Source organism: Artemia franciscana, chromosome 19 (genome assembly GCF_032884065.1).
Source record: "Artemia franciscana chromosome 19, ASM3288406v1, whole genome shotgun sequence".
Taxonomy (NCBI): domain Eukaryota; kingdom Metazoa; phylum Arthropoda; class Branchiopoda; order Anostraca; family Artemiidae; genus Artemia; species Artemia franciscana.
In genome coordinates this window covers 5,183,570-5,203,644 of record NC_088881.1, presented here as the reverse complement: position 1 = coordinate 5,203,644, position 20,075 = coordinate 5,183,570, and the positions used below count along the sequence as shown (strand labels likewise).

Below are 20,075 nucleotides of genomic sequence, written 5' to 3'. Positions count from 1 at the left end.
TTGGTTTACTATTAAATTTAAACAACAGAAGACAAATATGTCAGAATACCTATTGCAAAGCTGTATGGCTGGGAATTCAGGAAAAAAGAAATAAGAATAGATGAAGCGGAATGAAAGAGAGAAAATGAAAGAAAAAATCAAATAAAAGAGAATCTTAGGGAAGGGAAGCAATCAAATAACTATATTTGATAAATTGAATAAGAATTACCCAAGATTGCAAGAAAATTTAGGATTTATCGGAGGGTGGCCGGGCCCCTTGGCTCTCTGTCTCCCTGGACACACCCCTGAATTGGTGACTTATATTTGTGGCTGATTTTGCTAATCTTTGCTAGTATGTCTGACAAGATCTGGGCTTGATTTTGTGCCACACAAAAAAAAAAACACAAAAAAAGCTATAAAAAAACTTAATGACAAACAGTCACTCCATTGACTACCCGCCGCTTACCAATCCACAGCGAACACTATTTCTCTTTTTGCTCTATGCCAAATTTTGTCTCTAAGAGTGGGTTCTTCTGATTGACAAGATTCCTCTGATTAAAAAAAAAATTCAATCCGAAAAAAAAAATCCGAAAAACAAGGAATTGGGGTCTCACAAAAATGGACCCCTAATCATCAGCCACCAGTTACAAACACACAATCTTTTCAATCACAAACACAAAAAATGGCAAAAGGAAAAAAAAAGTGGACAAAAATTTAAATCTTGTCCCTTAACACCTCTTAAATCTTTTCCTTTTGATAGAAATCCAAAAAAATTCAAGCAAACTGAGATATAAATATTGATTATATTGAGCACTATTTTAAGTACATTGAGGAAATGAGATGTAACTGATCTCGGGAAAACCAAGAATCTTTAAGCATATTGAAATAGAAATATTGACCATATTCAGTACTATTTAAACAGACATATAACTGGTCTTCGGAAAACCAAATAGCTTTAAGCATTTTGAGATGTAATATACTGGATATATTGAGCACTACTTTGAGCATATTGAAAAAAAGAGTTGTAACTGATCTTTGGAAAACTATTTTAGAATAAAGGTAAAAACAAATTATTAGCTGTAACTAATTATTATGGTGGGTAAAATGGATTTTATGACGGATGCAGTAAATATTTAAAAGGTAAGACGCCTCTTTTTTGTTCTAACATGTCTCCTCCTGTAGAACCGCTTTACTACAACTTCATATAGCCCTATATTTAGCCAAGGGCTATATGCGAATCTCACATAATAAATGGTACCATTAGGTTCCTTCCATATAAGAATCATTACAATGACAATGCACCCCACAACTCTTTGATGGACCCATGTAATATAGCCCTAATAAAATATTTCTTTGTTGTTGTTTTCGTATTTTGGATGTGTTATATATTGGGTAGCCACTGCGCTGACTCGATTATACCCAGTTCAGCCTGAGTGACTGACTGAATATTGGATAAAATATATTATTTTAAATGATTTTAAAATGTGAATAACAATGGAAGGAAGCAGAATAATTTGGTGAATAGAAACAAGCTGCAGGTTACAAAGCAAGAATTTAATGTTTCATTTTAGTTTAATATATATCATAAGTCTATTATCACGGACCATAAAAAGGGGGATGGTAGGTATGTTGTAGAAAGGGACAATGCCATTAAGACATAGTATAAGAAAATAAATCTAATGGTACTACTTTTATAATAAAATTATTTAAATTTGTTCTTAATTTTAAAATTTATGCTAAATGTTAAATGTCATAAATTATGAAAATATTAAAAACAATTTAAATATTATAATGAAATTATAAAAATTATTTTTATTATAAAATAATAGTAAAATTGTTTATAATACAATATATAGGCATTTTGTTCAGAGTCGCAACTCTACAGTATTATCTTAAATCTAGTAATATTTCTAGCTCAGGAATATTTCAGCTTTAGGTCCTTCCCCTAAAACACTTACGTTTATAAAAAGGATTTTGTTTTACTCTTTAACGCTTTGTAGGGGCTGGGGCTGTGTTTGTCATTTTTTGCGATTTTCTACGAAATTTTAAGTTTTTCTTAGAATTTTAAAAATGATATTGTGATACTTGATTCCAGCCAATTGAAACAAAAAAAAAACGTTTCAGCGACAGTAAAGTGCGAGATTAAATTTTTGTTTCTTACCTCGACATGGGAATGGAACATGTGGAACTCGACATGTGAGTGGAACATACGGAACTCGACATGGGAGTGGAACATGTGGAACTCGACAAGGAAGTGGACATGGACATGGGAGTGGAAGTGTTACAAGCCTTGTGAATTACCAGAAATGTACTAAAACTTCAGAACTTGTTTATTCAAAAAATATTTAAACTATTACTATGGCTGTACTGCTTTCAACTATAACTTTCTAACATGCGAAAAACCGAGAGGTACAAAATGGACATAGAAAAAAAATTCATCCTTATCTCTCCCCTTCCTAGATTAGGATTTCACCTTTCTAGTTCTTGACATCCGTTGATTCAGCAGGATATTTTGAATCTGTTCATATAGCTCTTGACTGGACATGATAGTGAAAAATGCCACTTTTGTGTGTCATTTTAGGAAAGGGGTAAGCTAGGAAACTGGTTACTCCCTCTTAAGAAAGTTATTTTTGTGAAAGGTATTTTTGACAAGATTTAAATCTTGTCCCTTAGCACCTCTTAAATCTTTTGTTTTTGAGAGAAAAAGTGTTGCAATTAATCAATTAAATTTCTGCAATGCTAATTTCTTCCTTATAGTGCTGCTCAAGAGGCTCATTGACCATCTTTTTGTGGATTGTTGAAAACTACTATTTTTGTGTGAATTTCTTACGATCCGGTTTTCATATGAGTTAGGGTTTCAGGTGAATATTGTTATTTATTTATTTTGCTCTCTTCCATATTGTTTTAGGGGATCTGTTTTTGTGTTTTAGATTAGAGATTACTCTACAAGCCATAAGGCTTATTGGCACATTTCTATTGCTTTTTTGTTTTGTTTTTTGTCAATAAGTTTTCTCTGTCTCTCTCTCATTCACTCTCTCCCTCCCTCCTTCCCTCTCTCTATCTCTCTCTCTCTCGCGCTCTTTCTGAGAAATATAAAGCAAGTAAACACATAAAGTCACTATAAAAGTCATTTTTTTTTTTTTTTTTTTTTTACTTCTTTCTTTCTTCCTTCTTATTTCGTTTTGCTTTTTGACAGTGAATGTAAATATTAGATAATTTTTGGAAATTGTGCGTTCCTTTAATAATTTTAACTTCTGGCATTTTTTTTATTTGTTTTATTACCTAAAAGTCTTGTTTCTATTGTTGTTGTATTCATTATCTCCCTTTAGGACTGTTCCCGAGCACGATCGCATAGTCTCACTACGTGGATCTGTGATTGATCACACTTACGGACAAGGGTCCGCGCCAGCTGTCTACCTTATAATGGATCGTCTTTCAAGAGATCTCTATGATGCACTCAAACTGGGTCTCAGCTGGTTCTCAAGACTTCAAATAGCCCTAGACGTCGTCCAGGGTATTCGTTTCCTTCACTCTCAGGGACTTATTCATAGAGATATTAAGTTAAAAAATGTTTTGGTAAGTGGTAAGCTGCTTTTGTAAGTGCTAATACGTTGTTAGTGTTAGCAGGTTGTTAGGTAAGTGTTTGCTTCTTTTGCTTTGTGCTTTTGGTAAAATGTGCTTACTGTTCAATTTAAGTGCCTAGGTGAGGTGACCTTGAGAAAGGGGGTTGACCGTAGACGGAGAAATTAGTAAATATTAATGCTCAGAAGGTTAGAATAGATTATGATCTTCTTGATTGGTTGATTTGGTGATATTAGTTTAGGGTTCCAGTTTGTGTTCTGTGTCTGATTCGGCTGACTAATTTCTGTAGATGTATTAATTTGTAACAGGCCACTGACGGCGTCTGTTTTGGTGAGCTCCGTGCCTTTTTTCTTCTTTGCCACCAGCAACAGTTCCTAAGGTATTTGAAGCAGACAAAAATATAACAGTTCAAAATAGGGATAAAACCTTTTATTCGATAGTGAAACAAATATAAAATTTTTAACTGGATATTTCGGGCACATACAGTGTCCATCATCAGCAGTAAAACTAAAAGACATTCATAAAAACGAACGGAATTTATACCCAACAAATTGATTACATATAGTTTATTATTCTTATTTTTTCAATGCAAATGCGGAAGCAAATCTCCTTGACCTTTTCGGGTCCGGTTCTTTGGATTTATCTGTCATAGCAGGTGGACAGAGGTCAAAGCTCTTAGGTGAAATGAGATTTACTTTATTTGACCTCAGTAAATTATCATAAATTGAATTCAATCCAAATTCACCTGTATCTCTGTTTATAGAATTAGTCTTGAATAATTTTTTTTTTAATTTCGATTGTTTCCCTGAAAATTTGCTTTAAACCTTGGTCCCTAGAAATCAAAGAGACATTCTCAAAAAAAATAAAATGATTTGGATAATTAAAATTATGTTCCGATAGAGCCAACGTGAAATTCACCTTTCTTGTTAGATACCGGTTGGCTATCTTTTTCTTCTTCTTTCAATTATTAGCTTTCACATGTCTCCTCGCCGGAATCTAATTCCGTAGCCAGCAGTGTGTTGCTGCATCTGACCCAACAGGTTTTCTAACTTATTTAGTATATAATAAGGTAATAAATGTGTGTGTAATTAAGTTTCAATTTTGTTATAGATGGCGCTTGGGTAGATAAAAACAAGCAATTGTTTATCTTTTCTCCGTCATTTTATACAGTCCTTTTATTTTTGTCTTCTTTTGCTGTTATTTATGCTGTTAAGTGTATTTTTTTTTTATTATTTTGCTAACTATTATTTATTTTACTTTTGGTCTATTTTCAAGTTCAGGTACAATCTATTATAAAGGAAAAACCTAACCAATAAATTTCAAATAGCCGCCTCTCTCTGAACGCTAGATCAGGATTCTTGGATACTACCTTAGGGTAGCCATGGATTAGGAGAGTAGAAGCCACGGTAATTAGAGTGGTTAAGCCTGATTCAGAAACATGGTCCCTATGAAAGGTTGAAGAAGATGCGCTTAATGTCTTCCAGAGGATAGTCTTTGTCTAAGGATAGTTTTAGGCATTCATTTCAATGTCTGTATATTAAAGAGTAAGCAGAAAGAACAATACGGCTCGATCTCACTTTCTATGGCTGTTTTTAAAACAGCCTAAATAGCTTAAAAACGGCCGTAGAAAGAACAGTTTTAGGTATTCATTTCGGTGTCTATTGAATGAGAAAGATCTTACTTTCTACAACTGTTTTTAAAACAGCCTAAACAGCTTTAAGACGACCGTAGAAAGAACAGTTTTACGTATTCATTTCAATGTCTGTATTGAAATGAGAAAGATCTCACTTTCTACGGCTGTTTTTAAAACAGCCTAAACAGCTTAAAGACGACCGTAGAAAGAACAGTTTTACGTATTCATTTCAATGTCTGTATTGAAATGAGAAAGATCTTACTTTCTACGGCTGTTTTTAAAACAGCCTAAACAGCTTTAAGACGACCGTAGAAAGAACAGTTTTACGTATTCATTTCAATGTCTGTATTGAAATGAGAAAGATCTTACTTTCTACGGCTGTTTTTAAAACAGCCTAAACAGCTTAAAGACGACCGTAGAAAGAACAGTTTTAGGTATTCATTTCAATGTCTGTATTGAAATGAGAAAGATCTCACTTTCTACGGCTGTTTTTAAAACAGCCTAAACAGCTTAAAAACGGCCGTAGAAAGAACAGTTTTAGGCATTCATTTCGGTGTCTATTGAATGAGAAAGATCTTACTTTCTACGGTTGTTTTTAAAACAGCCTAAACAGCTTTAAGACGACCGTAGAAAGAACAGTTTCAGGTATTCATTTCAACGTCTGTAATGAAATGAGAAAGATCTCACTTTCTACGGCTGTTTTTAAAACAGCCTAAACAGCTTTAAGACGACCGTAGAAAGAACAGTTTCAGGTATTCATTTCAATGTCTGTATTGAAATGAGAAAGATCTCACTTTCTACGGCCGTAATTACAGAAAGGTTGAGATGGCTAAGTTGAGACATCTCGTGATAAAACCAATTGGCAACACAAACCTTACAACTAAATAATTTCAACTTTACTAATATATTCATTCCCTAAGAGGCCGTAGTTATTTATTTGATTATTTGTTTACATTACCTGTTTCGTAAACAAGACTTTCTTGATGGTATATATCATTGCTACTCATCTAGGGGTCGTTACATAGTAAAGAGTTTATCCCAGCCCATACTAACCAAAAATTCTAAAATACCGCTGTAACAAAACAACTGAGTTCAAAATCAAGTCTGAGTTTGTAGCTACTTGATTGGATAGAAGTTTATTGCCCTCACTCTGTTTTGAGCTGGGATGAATCGTCTCCAGATGCGTAGCTGTCACAATTAAATGTCCTGTTTTGCTTAGAAACCTGACAAAAATAGCAAATTAAATGTGACAAAATTTGTGTGTTTCTAAGAGTTCCCGTAGAGTTAAGTATGTTTGAAACTTTACGGGCAAAAAACTATAACAAATTACAGGAGATTGTGCTTTTTGCCCATCCAACTGGGGCCAGGCGAAAAAAAGGCCTTGCCCAAATTGGGTGAGGAAGGGCCATAATGAAGGATATGAAGAGAATTGGTCGCCAATGACGAAAGATTAAGTTGATGGATGAAGGATAATTCTCGTTTGTTGTCCTCGCTTATTTTCTCGTTTTTTCGTGTTTTTTTTTGTTTGGTTTATATAAACTTCATGGAAGTCAAGCCCTTAAAAATATTGGATGAAGGGACTGTGGCCTCAGGGAGCTTGGTCCTGCGATATAATTCGAGTAATAGTAGTAGTAGTAGTAATATTATAAACGAATGTGACTTTACTTCAAAGGGGTAAACAAGCAGACTAATAAAAACAAGGTCGAATCGGAAAGCTGCTGATATAGCCATACAAAAAAAGAACTCTCATTCGTAATTTTTGTATATCGAGTCCTCATTAGGAATCGATAGCTTCAGAAGATGATTTAACGATATATAGCCACAATCTTTAAAAGTACATTTCTATTTATTTAATTTGCTTCTGTCTTTTGTTTTTTGTCTTTATATTTGTTTTTACCTGTACTGAAGACAATGTGTGAATCTTAGTCCGAAATATCAATCAGTTTCGTCGATATTAGAGGCTTTACCCCATTTTGTTTCATTTCTATTATTTTTTTTCTGTGTCTATTTTTGTTCTTGATTTCCCGACGATTTTTCTTATTCGTCATTATTGTTGTATTAATGGCAATGTATAAATGTTGTATTGTGTTTCGGCATCATTTCGGCGTAATTTTTCTGTTTCGGCATTATTATTGTATGAATGACAATGTATTAATGTACAATGTATTAATGTTGTTGTTCTTGCGTTCGTTATTTGTTATTTTTTTCTTATTTGTCATCTTATTTGGCGAAAAAATATACCTAGTGAGTTTCGATTCTGGACAATCAATATCTAGAGATAGAGGTTAAAAAAAATCTTGCTCTTTTTTTTCATTTACAGTCCTATAAAAGTAAACATGCAAAAACTATGTACCTAGGATTTACCAACCTGAAGTAATGATCTCAGGTCAAAGGTGTATCCATTATTTTCTCCGGGAGGGGGGCTGTTCGCAAAAATGCTTTCCAAAACGCATCACAAGCTTTTTTGTATTTTGTTACTCTTTTACGAGGCGGATAAAAATTCGCAATGGCAAGAGGGGGTTTTGATCAATGCTGAAATAAAATGTTGCTTTGAGTTTGTTCCCAGGAAATTTAATTAGCTTTAGTCCGTTTTAAAACTATACAGTATTATATTTATTTTATTATAATGAAAAATGTGGACAGACAAATTGAATGAAAAGGTTTGATATTCTGATGTTTCATGTTTCAAATGTCTCGTTTATTTTTATTGGCTTATAATTTTTACCTTGTTCGATTGCTGTATCATTCTATTTCTTGTGCTGACTAAAACCCATCTTCACCTAAGTACATATATACAAAGGCGTATACAGGATTCTAGTTTGGGGGGGGGGGTACAAAAACATGTCGAAAATTTGTTTGTTTGCAATTTCGTTAAGTTTAAATAGTCGAACAAAATTTAGGGAAGGAGTCAGACCCCCCTCCCCTCTCCCTGCCCCTTCTTGATACGGCGTTGCATATGTATTTATATATTAAAAAAGGACATATATATAAAAAAAAGGGTAACTTGCTTGTTTTATTTTTACAGGTTGATAGCAGTAATTGAGCAAAAATCACGGACCTTTTCTATTGCAAACTAGTAGCAATGATCTGTGGTAGTATAGTTGGGACACTGATCCGTATTGCTCCTGGTCCCTGGTAATAATTCAATGAAATTATTTATTTGATTATTGAGAAATTTATTGATCATTAAGAAATTTAATGCTTAAACGCAAACAACGAAGTTGAGTATAGAAATTAACTAATTACTGGTAAATGCTTAAATGTAAAAGAAACGCTACCGAATTCTCACATTTATATTTAGAAATTTAGCGCTTAGACAACAAAATTAAATAATTATTGTAAAGTTTAATGCTTAAACATAAGAAAACCGCTACCGAATTCTGACATTCATAAGAGGACGCTCCCTCCTAGGCAAAGAAAAACGCCGAATAAATACAGCTAATCATATTCAGTCAAAACTGAAAAAAATTGTCTCACTATACTAGTTTTTGATACTGTATTTGTAGTAAGATTCTTTAGTACCTGTTCTTTGAGTTTTGTTCTCATTAATTTGAAACAGCGTAATTTTTTAACAATTATTTGAATTTTTTAATATTGTTTTTTATTATTTTATTTCAATGAAAAAGTTATTTTTTTTAGTTTTTATTTCATGTTAAATGTATGTTGTTTCTTTTGATTAATAAATAACTAGCTCCGTTCTTTTTTTATAGTTGGATAAAAGTAATCGAGCAAAAATCACGGACCTAGGCTTTTGCAAACCTGAAGCAATGATCTCTGGGAGTATAGTTGGTACTCCAATCCATATGGCCCCTGAGCTGTTATCTGGTCATTATGATAGTGCAGTAGATGTCTACGCTTTTGGAGTATTACTTTGGTACATCTGTGCAGGCTCAGTCAGACTACCGTATGTCTTTGAGCAGTGTAGAAATAAGGACCAGCTGTGGAGCTGTGTCAAAAGAGGTTGGTTTAAGCCCTTTTTTAAGCATTGCTGTGAGCCCTGTTATGATATTTTGCCCCTCTCTCTCAGTTAGTATAGTTATATTTTGAGCGGTGTAGAAATAAGGACCAGCTGTGGAGCTGTGTCAAAAGAGGTTGGTTTAAGCCCTTTTTTAAGTATTGCTGTGAGCCCTGTTATGATATTTTGCCCCTCTCTCTCAGTTAGTATAGTTATATTTTGAGCGGTGTAGAAATAAGGACCAGCTGTGGAACTGTGTCAAAAGAGGTTGGTTTCAGCCCTTTTTTAAGTATTGCTGTGAGCCCTGTTATGATATTTTGCCCCTCTCTCTCAGTTAGTATAGTTATATTTTGAGTGGTGTAGAAATAAGGACCAGCTGTGGAACTGTGTCAAAAGAGGTTAGTTTAAGCCCTTTTTTAAGTATTGCTGTGAGCCCTGTTATGATATTTTGCCCCTCTCTCTCAGTTAGTATAGTTATATTTTGAGCGGTGTAGAAATAAGGACCAGCTGTGGAACTGTGTCAAAAGAGGTTGGTTTAAGCCCTTTTTTAAGTATTGCTGTGAGCCCTGTTATGATATTTTGACCCTCTCTCTCAGTTAGTATAGTTATATTTTGAGTGGTGTAGAAATAAGGACCAGCTGTGGAACTGTGTCAAAAGAGGTTGGTTTAAGCCCTTTTTTAAGCATTGCTGTGAGTCCTGTTATGATATTTTGCCCCTCTCTCTCAGTTAGTATAGTTATATAATTTTAAGGTGGAATAGTTGGCACACTGAACCATATGGCACCTATGCTGTTATCTGGTAATTTTGATAGTGCAGTCAATGGTTTTGGGGATTACTTTGGTTTATTGGTAAACATTGCTGTAAGCCTTGTTATGATATTTTGCCCCTCCCCCTCAGTTAGTATTGTTATATTGATTTAAGGTAGAATAGTTGGTACAATGGCCTCTGTGCTGTTATCTGGTCATTTTGACAGTGCAGTCTATGGTTTTGTGTATTACTTTGGTATATTAGTGCAGGCTTAGTTAAACTGATCTATATTTTTGATCAATATAGAAATAAGGATTATTTGTGAAGCTGTGTCAAAAGAGGTAGGTTTTTATTTTATTTTTTTTGTTCTTTTATTATACTTTCTTTATATTATAACTATTTTTACGATTACCAATATTTTAAGTTTCGTCAAATTATTGAACTTTTTACTTATTTATTTTATTATTTATGTTTATTTGTTATTTTCTACTAAATTTTATTTTCCTTTTTTTTTATTGATTCGTGCACTGTTGTCTGTTATCATGAGTTTTGTATTTGGTCATGATGTTTTACATTTAATAGATGTCTATATTATTTTAGTGTTGCTGTGGTTCATTTATCTCATTTAAGATATTACCCCCCCCCCTAAAAGAATAAAGTTTAGCATTAGCTGCCTATCACAGAGCTCTGTATACTTGCGGATAAGAATAATTGTTTTTTATTCTGTGAAATATCCTCGGTAATATGACTACACGATCAGCCGCGGAGAAATATAAAAATCTAATAAAAAAGAATTTTTCAAATGAAAGTAAGGAGCAACATTAAAACTTAAAATTCAGAGAAATTACTCCGTATATGAGGGGGGTTACTCCCTCCCTTGATCGTTGCGCTGAATTTTTGTACTAATTCCAAAAAAGCTTCTAATTCCAAATCAATGGCCCTTTTGCTGCAGCAGATGTTCTTGAAGAATTGGGATGAAAATATAAAACTTAGCGTTAAGAGCGAGGGATTGAGGGTGGGGGGCAGCCCCCCTCGTATATGGAACAATTTTTGTTTGTTTTGTTTTAATGGTGCTCTTTACTTTCAGCTGAAAAACTTGTTTTTATCTAATTTCTGATCTTTTTCAAATCAGGCCTTGAAATCTCCCTTCCCTCTCCATGGACTGTCACCCCCAGGAATTCCGTTTGTATATAATTGCACCCAAAAATTTGCTGTATATTTCTCTGTAACAAGTGCTATATGTAAACAATGGGCGGCCTTTCCCATGGGTCTCAGGGACTGTGGAGGGCTAAGTCATCCCGAGAGTCATAGTTATTGGATCCTTCAATTATACTGAACCAAATATCTATCTCAATATTTTGATTGGATGTCTTTGGGGGGGAAGGTGTGGAAATGGGGAACATCCCGTTTTCTTTCTTTTTGACCAATTGAAATTGGCCCTAGAACTTCTAATTTTCGTTTAATGAGTCCTTTTCTGATCTTCTAGGACCATTAATTCGACACGATCACCCCTGGAAATAATAGAATAAAGACACATTCATGATATTCCTTCTGGCAAAGAAAATATAAAAGTCCACGTTTTTGTGTATAGGAGTATGAAACCTCTACAGTATGGTTCTCTCACATGCTGAATCTGATTGCATGGTTTTCTTTAAGATCGCTTGATTACTCGGGTTCTTTACCCTCTTTTTAAAAAATTAGGCAAGTATTCTCAGGTCCCTAATTGTTGATGTGTAACATCAAACTCAGTGAATCTTATATAATTAGAATCAGCATAAAAAGCCAATTCATGCATTAATTGTTATCAAAACTCATTTTTTACGAGTTTCGGTTAGTATTGGGCTGAGTGGCTCCTTACTTACAGTTCGTTACCACGAACTGTTTGAATAAAGCTGGGTCAACCCTTTTTTTTCTAATTTAAGGATTATAATATAACCTGTCGCCAGGAGGGTGGGGGACCTCCCACAAGATTTTTCTGGCGCCCTCATAAACTTGCTAATTTTGTCAATTATTGGCGCCCTTGTCACATCCCCCTCCTAAATCTTTTCATAGATCTGCCTTTGCCTGTTGCAATGATATTATACCCTTCCCACCTAAAAAGATTATAATTAAGTTTTAGGTAACTTTCGCAGAACTGTATGTTTACGGATAAAATGATATATATTTTTTTCTATGAAGTTCCCCTAGTATCATGGATACCCGATCAGTCATGGAACTGTTAAATAGTTTTTTTTTATTATTAGTTTAAGTGTTGCTATGTGCCCGTCAGCCCGGTATACTTCTGCCTCTCTACCTTTTGGAAGAATACAGTAGAAGGGTAGGAGAGACACCAGTTGGCGAATATATTATGGGCTGGAGTTTTCAAAGCCCCCCCCCACATGTAGTGGATTTTCCAATAGGTATGCTTATAGATGAAAATAAGAAACAGTTCTTTTAAAATGAATTCAGGCATTTGACGACGAGCAAAAATAAAGTTGTGTAATAGTTCTAATTTAAAACGAACCTCACTATAATTAAGTAAATGAAATCGGATGCGGACATCAATGAACAATCATTTCATATATCAAACAGCTTCGGGTAAGGAGCTGTAAGTAAGGAGCGACTCGACTCAATAGTAACCTATACCAAAATACAGAATTTTGATATATAGTTATATCAAAAGTGTTGGCTTTTTGTGCTGATTCCAAATTTATAATATATTCAATAAGTTTAGTGTCACCTATTAAAAATTACTAGCCTGAAAAAATTGGCTGATGTTTGAGAAAAGGGAGAAATATCCCCCAAAAAAGTCAAGGAATCTCAATGAAAACAACACTGTGGGATAAATTATATCAGAGAATTCTTCTGTAAAGATTTCAAGCTCCGATATGCAAAAATATGAAATTTTGTATTTTTTGCCCGAATAAAGTCATGGATGTGTGTTTATTTGTTTGTTTGTCTTGTTTTTTTTTTTATGGCACTTGGTATTAACCAAGTGACATATAGCAATCGCAAATTCTGGCGGTCTGTCTGTCTGTCGGTCCCGGTTTTGCCACTTTAGGCACTTCCAGGTAAGCTAGGACGACGAAATTTGGCAGGTGTGTCAGGGACCGGACCAGATCAAATCAGAAATAATCTTTTTCCCGATTTGACCGTCTGGGGGGAGTGGGGGGCGGTTAATTTGGAAAAAATAGAAAAAAATTAAGTATTTTTAACTTACGAACGGTTGGTCAGATCTTAATGAAGTTTGATGTTTGGAAGGATATCGTGTCTCAGAGCTCTTATTTTAAATCCCGACCGGATCTGTCATGGAAAACGCTTAGAGTGGAGGGATCGGGATGAAACTTGGTGAAAAAAATAAGCAGAAGTCTTAGATACGTGATTGACATAATTGGAACGGATCCACTCTATTTGAGGGAATGGGGGGGGGTTAATTCTGAAAAATTAGAAACAATGACCTATTTTTGCTTACGAAAGAGTGATCGGATCTTCATGAAACTTAATATTTAGAAGGACCTCGTAGCTCAGATCTCTTATTTTAAATCTCAACCGGAAAGCGGAGAGATCAGGACGAAACTGGATGGGAAGAATAAAAACAAGTCTAAGATACGTGACTGACATAACCGGACCGGATCCGCTCTCTTTGGTGGAGTTGGAGGGGGGGTAATTTGGAAAAATGAGGTATTTGTAACTTACGAACGGGTGATCAGATCTTAATAAAATTTGATATTTAGAAGGATCTTGTGCTTTAAAGCTCTTATTTTAAATTCCGAGCAGATCCTGTGACATTGGGGGGAGTTGGAGGGGGAAACCAGAATTCTTTGAAAGGGTGAAAATTGGGGTATTTTTGTCTTACGAATAGGTGATCGGATCTTAATGAAACTTGATATATAGAAGGATCTTATGTCTCAGATGCTCGATTTTTGACTCGACTTGGATCTGGGGACATAGGGGGTTGGAGAAGGGAAACAGAAATCTTGGAAAACGCTTAGAGTGGAGAGATCGGGATGAAACTTGATGGAAAGAATAAGCACAAGTTTTAGATATGTGATTGACATAATTAGAACGGATCCGCTCTCTATGGAGGAGTTGGGGGGGAGGGGGTGTTAATTTGGAAAAATTAGGTATTGAGGTATTTTTAACTTAAGAACGGGTGACCGGATCTTAATGGAATTTGATATTTAGAAGGAATTCATGTCTCAGAGCTCTTATTTCAAATCCCGATTAGATCTGTTGACATTGGGGGGAGTTGGAGGGGTCATCGGAAATCTTAGAAAACGCTTAGAGTGGAGGAATCGGGATGAAGCTTGGTGGATGGAATAAGCAAATGTCATAGATATGTGATTGACTTAACCATACTGGATTCGCTCTCTTTGGGGGAATTGGGGGGAGGGGTATAGTGCTTTGGTGAGTTTGGTGCTTCTGGGCGTGCTAGGACGATGAAAATTGGTAGGTGTGTCAGAGAGCTGCACATTTTGACTTGATAAAGTCGTTTTCCCAGATTCGGCCATCTGGGGGGCTAAAGGGAGTGGAAAAACTTGAAAAAAAGGAGGTATTTATAACTTACGAGTGGGTGATCGGATCTTAGTGAATTTTGATATTTAGAAGGACATCGCGACTCAGAGCTCTTATTTCAAATCCCGACCGGCATTAAGCCTCTGATTTTCCTTTTAATTCTATCTATTGATTCTTAGAATTTTGTTAGAGCTCATATCATATGAGCTCTTGGCTCTTAGCTCTTCTGGCCTCGTCACAAGTTCCATATGAGCTCTTAGCTCTTGTTTTGCGCCCTGTGGTAATTGCATCGAACCAGTGGTCTAGTATATCGGGAGAAGGTTCATGCCAACTGAAATTAGAAGTTCTAGTTCTCTTTTGAAGTGCCCATGAAGATTGGTGGGCAACTAGAGCACCCCCCCCCCCCCGAACCCCCTCCCATGCCCCTTTTCCCCTCCCATGCCCCTTTTCCCCTAAGCTGTCCGATCAGGATTTTTTTATAGCCATTTTTTTTCAGCATAGTTGCAAGTTCAAGAAATTTTATGTTTTGATGATAACATGATCCTCCATCACCCCTGGAGAAAGGGTCTGCAAGATATGAAATCTGTTCAAAGTTTACGTAGGGTATTTGTTATTGGGAAGTATTCAGACAATTTTCGTGGCGTGCTTCGGAGGGATTTTCTCTTTGCCGACTTAATTTCACTTATGGAGATGTTCCAGGAGAAATTTTGAGCGGGGTTGAAATTGCCTTGAGGATTTTTTTTATATGGTGGTTTCCGTGGGAGAAATTCTCCATATGGGATTTTTTTTTTTTTGGAAGAAATTCTCCATGGAGAAATTTGTCGTTGGTTCAACTTTCCAAGTGGGGGGGGGTTGTGGATCTCCAGGAAACCTTATCAATGAAGGTGGGATTTTCGGTATGATTTATAAAAGATCAAAAATTGAAATATTTTTCAAATGAATGTATACTAAGGAGAATTTTACAGGTAGAATCCTGTGCAAGAAATTTTCTTGGAAGGATTTTCAGCAAGGATGGAATTGTCCGAAGGGAATTTTTATGGGAGGAATTCTCCATTGAAGAATTTTTTGTGGGGTGAGGGAATTTTTCATGAATGGGGAAAATTATTATTTGAAAAACGATCTGAAATTGAATTAAAAACATTGTTTTTTTCAAATGAAAGTAAGGGTCAACATTAAAACAGAAATGATTCTGCCTATGGGGAGAGGGTTCCTCCTTCCTTAACCCTTGCTCTTTACGCTCTTTGCTCTTTGCATTTGCTCTTTACTTATTTGGGCCACAAAGACCCAAATAAACGAGAAAACATTGAAAAGGAAATTTGGTTTTCCTTAAATGGGGCCAAAGATCGTTTTTAGTATAATAATATAAAAGATAAAAAGACAACAAAACAACAACATCGAAAACATCAGCATTTCAAATTGTAAAAAAAAGTCCAGAACAAATAAAGGATTATTCTAAATTTATATTGATCAAGAATTCTGTCTCTAGCAATTACTTCAGCCTGTCTACTCTCCTGAGTTTTGTTATTACGATCAGTTGAGCTCGTATAAATACGAAGGAATAATCATCGATTTCATTTGTAACAAAAATGCCATAAACTGGGTTTATAGAAATTATGCAACTATTCTGTATACATGGGGGCTGCCCCCTGCTCAGCCCCTCATTCTTTTCGCTAAATTGAATTTTTGTCCCAATTCCTTAAGAACAATTGTTAAAACACAAGAGTTTTTGAATTGGACTAAGAAACTTTTTTAAAGCACTTAAAAAACTTTCACATAGCGAGTGAAAGATTGAGGGGGTGGCAGCTCCCTCATATACGGACTAATTTTCTGCTCATTTTAAGTTTTAAAATATACCTTCCTCCTTGCTGGAAATCATGTTTGAATTTTATTTTCTAATCGTTTTTCAAATCATGGTGGAAATATACCTTCCTCCTGGCCGAAAATCATGTTTGATTTTTTTTTTCTGATTGTTTTTCAAATCATGCTGGAAATATACTTTCCTCATTGCCAGAATGTTTGAATTTTTTTTCTGATTGTTGTTCAAATCTTGGTGGAAATATACCTTCCTCCTGGCCGGAAATCATGTTTGAATTTTTTTTTTCTGGTCGTTTTTCAAATCATGCTGGAAATATACCTTCCTCCTGGCCGGAAATCATGGTTGAATTTTTTTTTCTGGTCGTTTTTCAAATCATGCTGGAAATATACCTTCCTCCTGGCCGAAAATCATGTTTGATTTTTTTTTTCTGATTGTTTTTCAAATCATGCTGGAAATATACCTTCCTCATGGCCAGAATGTTTGATTTTTTTTTTTTTCTGATTGTTTTTCAAATCTTGGTGGAAATATACCTTCCTCCTTGCCGAAAATCATATTTGAATTTTTTTTTCTGATTGTTTTTCAAAGAATGCTGGAAATATACCTTCCTCCTTGCCGGAATGTTTGGATTTTTTTCTGATCGTTTTTCAAATCTTGGTAGAAATATGCCTTCCTCCTTGCCGAAAATCATGTTTTAATTATTTTTTTTTCGGATTGTTTTTCAAATCATGGTGGAAATATACCTTCCTCCTTGCCGGAATGTTTGAATTTTTTTTTCGGATTGTTTTTCAAATCTTGGTGGAAATATACCTTCATCCTTGCCGGCAATCGTGTTTGATTTTTGTTTTCTTATCGTTTTTCAAATCATGCTAGAAATATACCTTCCTCTTTGCCGGAAATCATGTTTGAATTTTTTTTTGATCGTTTTTCAAATTATGTCGAAAATCTTCCCTTTTCATCCCGAAAATCACGCCTAAACATATAAACGGAACGCTTACAAAAATTAGAATATAATGGATAAACGATAATGAGAAATGGGTAAAACTGAAAGCAAGAGATTATCCAGGGGAAGGGGTTTACAGGGTTTGACCCCTCTCTCTTAAAGTTTATGTCCTACTCCTAAAAACGAAAAGTGTTTTTTTTTTAGTTGTAACCCTCCCCCCAAAAAAATCCTGGTTGTGCCTTTGACTTGAAGATAAACAAGGAAAACATAAACCTCCCTTTGATACTTCCTACAGAAAAACAAAAAGGTCTTGTCAACAATTATAATTGGAATTTGAAAATTGATTGTTTTCTAGGAAGTATAAAACAGTTTTTTTCGAATTTATTATTAAAATCCATTATTAAAAGTTTTTAAAGATACGGAAAGTTTCTTTTTTATAAGCAGGTGTCACAACAATTGACAATTTTTTGTCATCACAACAAACTTTTTTGCACAAAAATCATTTCAGTGATCAACGAAAAAAATTGTATATCCTCTTAGGCTCCGAAGCTCCTAATTGAGAAACTATCATATTTTTAAAAATCAATTTGTAGTTTTTTTTTTTTTGGGGGGGGGGGGGATTGACGTACATCGAAAGAAAGACATGGCAACATGAAAATCTCTTCAAATGTAAAAAAGGGAAGAAATATCTCACGCTAAAAAAAACTGAGTCATACTGAAAAAAATAATGACAACAACTAAAAAATTTAAAGGACGAACGATAAAGATAATAAATGAACGGAAATACCAAACCAATGAAATATAAACGCCTGATTATTACCTCCTCCAGAAAAACACAAAGTTTTTGCGAAGACTGATGTTTGGCAGTCCAGGATTTTATTAAATTATAATAAACGAAACTAATTTAAATGATTTAAATTAAAAGAATATATAGGCTATAATAAAAGTTTTAAAATAAAATGTAAGTGGTGGAAAAGGCGCAGTTTTTTTGTTTTGTTTTGATTTATGTTCTGGTTTTTTTTTTTTTTTTTCTTATTTTTTTTTAATGGCTTTCCCTGCAATTGACCCCAGAATTTGCACAAAAATGAATCCAATGACAAACATAAAGAGGTTGTTGACAATTGCAAAATTGATACAAACCAATCACGTCTATGAAACTAAAAATCTTATCTGGAAGTCTATCCTTTCCCTTTGATTTATTGACAGTTGTTTATTTATCTTGGAAAAATTTAATGTTTTGGATTTATGTCAGTTTTGCAAAATGTGTTGTTTTAGGCGCTCGTCCTGAATATCTATCTTGTTTCGATGAAAACTGTTGGCAGCTAATGCAAGACTGCTGGGCCGGAGATCCAGCTAAGCGCCCTCTGCTGGGAGCCGTGGAAACAAGACTGGATCAGATATTAGAAAAATCAAAACAAGAGAATCTTGGCTACGAAGGAGGTCTGTATCAATGTTTGTTTTTACTTTGTTTCCTATAATTAGTAATTCACAGCTGGTTTTCTGTTTATCTGTTTGAAAAAGATTTGGCCACTCAGATTCACAGTTTACAAGCATAGCTAGCTGTTCGAGTGTTTTCTGATTCATGTTTGCTTTGTAAAAGTGACAATATTGTTGACAAATGGTGGCAATGTAACAGCGTTGTTGTCCATATCACTACAGAGAAAAGCCTGATGCCTCCAAAAGTTCGCGTGCATATGACCTTTATTTCTGGATTTAAGAGTTGTCCAAGGATTAAACCTTGTTTGATTGACTATATATAAAATTACAAGTTTGTACGAAAAATATGGTCAGATTTCATTCTTTATGGCTATAATGAAACATAGGCTATATTTAGTTCCAGAGTGAGTTTCTAGGGTCAAAAGTAAGTTCAACAAAGAAAAGTAGCAACAACGGCAACTCAGCGTCTAGGCACCATGTTAATTAAAATTAGTAAAGGAGCACTATCACAACGCGTGCGGACAGCCAAATTTTAGAGGGAAAGGGGTCGCAACATCTTTCAATTAGTGCTAATAAAAATAAGTATGTGCTACCCAAAAATGCCCCAAGGTGAGATTTGTCAACGACCCCAGATTAAAATATTGAAATCCGTAGTTATGACTTTGGTCAAGGATATTTCTGAAGCGTCGTCTTTGAAAGATGACTCAAGATTTTTTAGACGTTTTCGAGAGCAATAGTAAACGGATACTTTCTGGTACTTTCACGTACCCGCCTAACTGACTGTACTTCAAATTGTAAGTAATACGAAAAATCGGTCTCGCCATTTAGGGCTCTGATGGAACGCAATTTAAGAAGAACCGGCATCTGAGAAAAACATAGTTAGGCCATGGCTTATGGATGAAGGATGCCACATTCCAAGATTTGCCAGATTGTAAGTTTTTGTCATCCATCTGAAGCCAACTGAAAAGCAAGTCTCCTCGGGAAGGGGTTGGAAGTGGATCCATAATGAGTCTAGCGTGTAACAAGTTTATAAAATTTAATTTTTCTGGTTAAATTTTACAAGGCTTTTCAAGGATTTTCCCAATGTAGTTGATAAGAGAAACTAGGTAATTGGAGCTAGAATTGGATTTGAGGTTACCGAATTATCTCTTGCCAGTAAGAGGTAATTTGTTTTTCTTTAGCCAATCTGCAAGGAATCCTTCATACGGTCGAAAAAATAGGAGTGAGAGAAATAGACGAACGCTTTCAAAACCAGTTTTTCCGTCTTTCTTTTTCAAATGGGATGTGAAAGACGGTTTTCATATAGTTGGAATTTTCCTAGGCTCGGTAATCTCGTTGAAAAGGACCGAAAAGGGCTTTGAAAGGAAGTCACCAATAGCAATAATAATAGGAAATGGGATATCCAAAGGACAACATTTGTTTCTCTTAGTTTTCCAAAACTTCGTTCTATCTCAGACGAGAAAACAGAAGGAAATGATAACCTGTTGGTTA

The 20,075-nt window shown here is 34.9% G+C and overlaps 1 protein-coding gene across 2 annotated transcripts in view; it reads left to right on the top strand.

The window, feature by feature from the left end:
* The window catches only part of LOC136039192 (dual serine/threonine and tyrosine protein kinase-like), a 100,242-nt gene that overhangs the window by 75,006 nt on the left and 5,161 nt on the right, over positions 1-20,075 (top strand). For both annotated transcript variants that reach the window (XM_065722713.1, XM_065722714.1), the window contains exons 12-14: positions 3,309-3,555; positions 8,905-9,154; positions 18,423-18,587. In XM_065722713.1, coding sequence (XP_065578785.1) covers positions 3,309-3,555; positions 8,905-9,154; positions 18,423-18,587 — 662 coding nt within the window. The remainder of the gene's footprint in view (positions 1-3,308; positions 3,556-8,904; positions 9,155-18,422; positions 18,588-20,075) is intronic.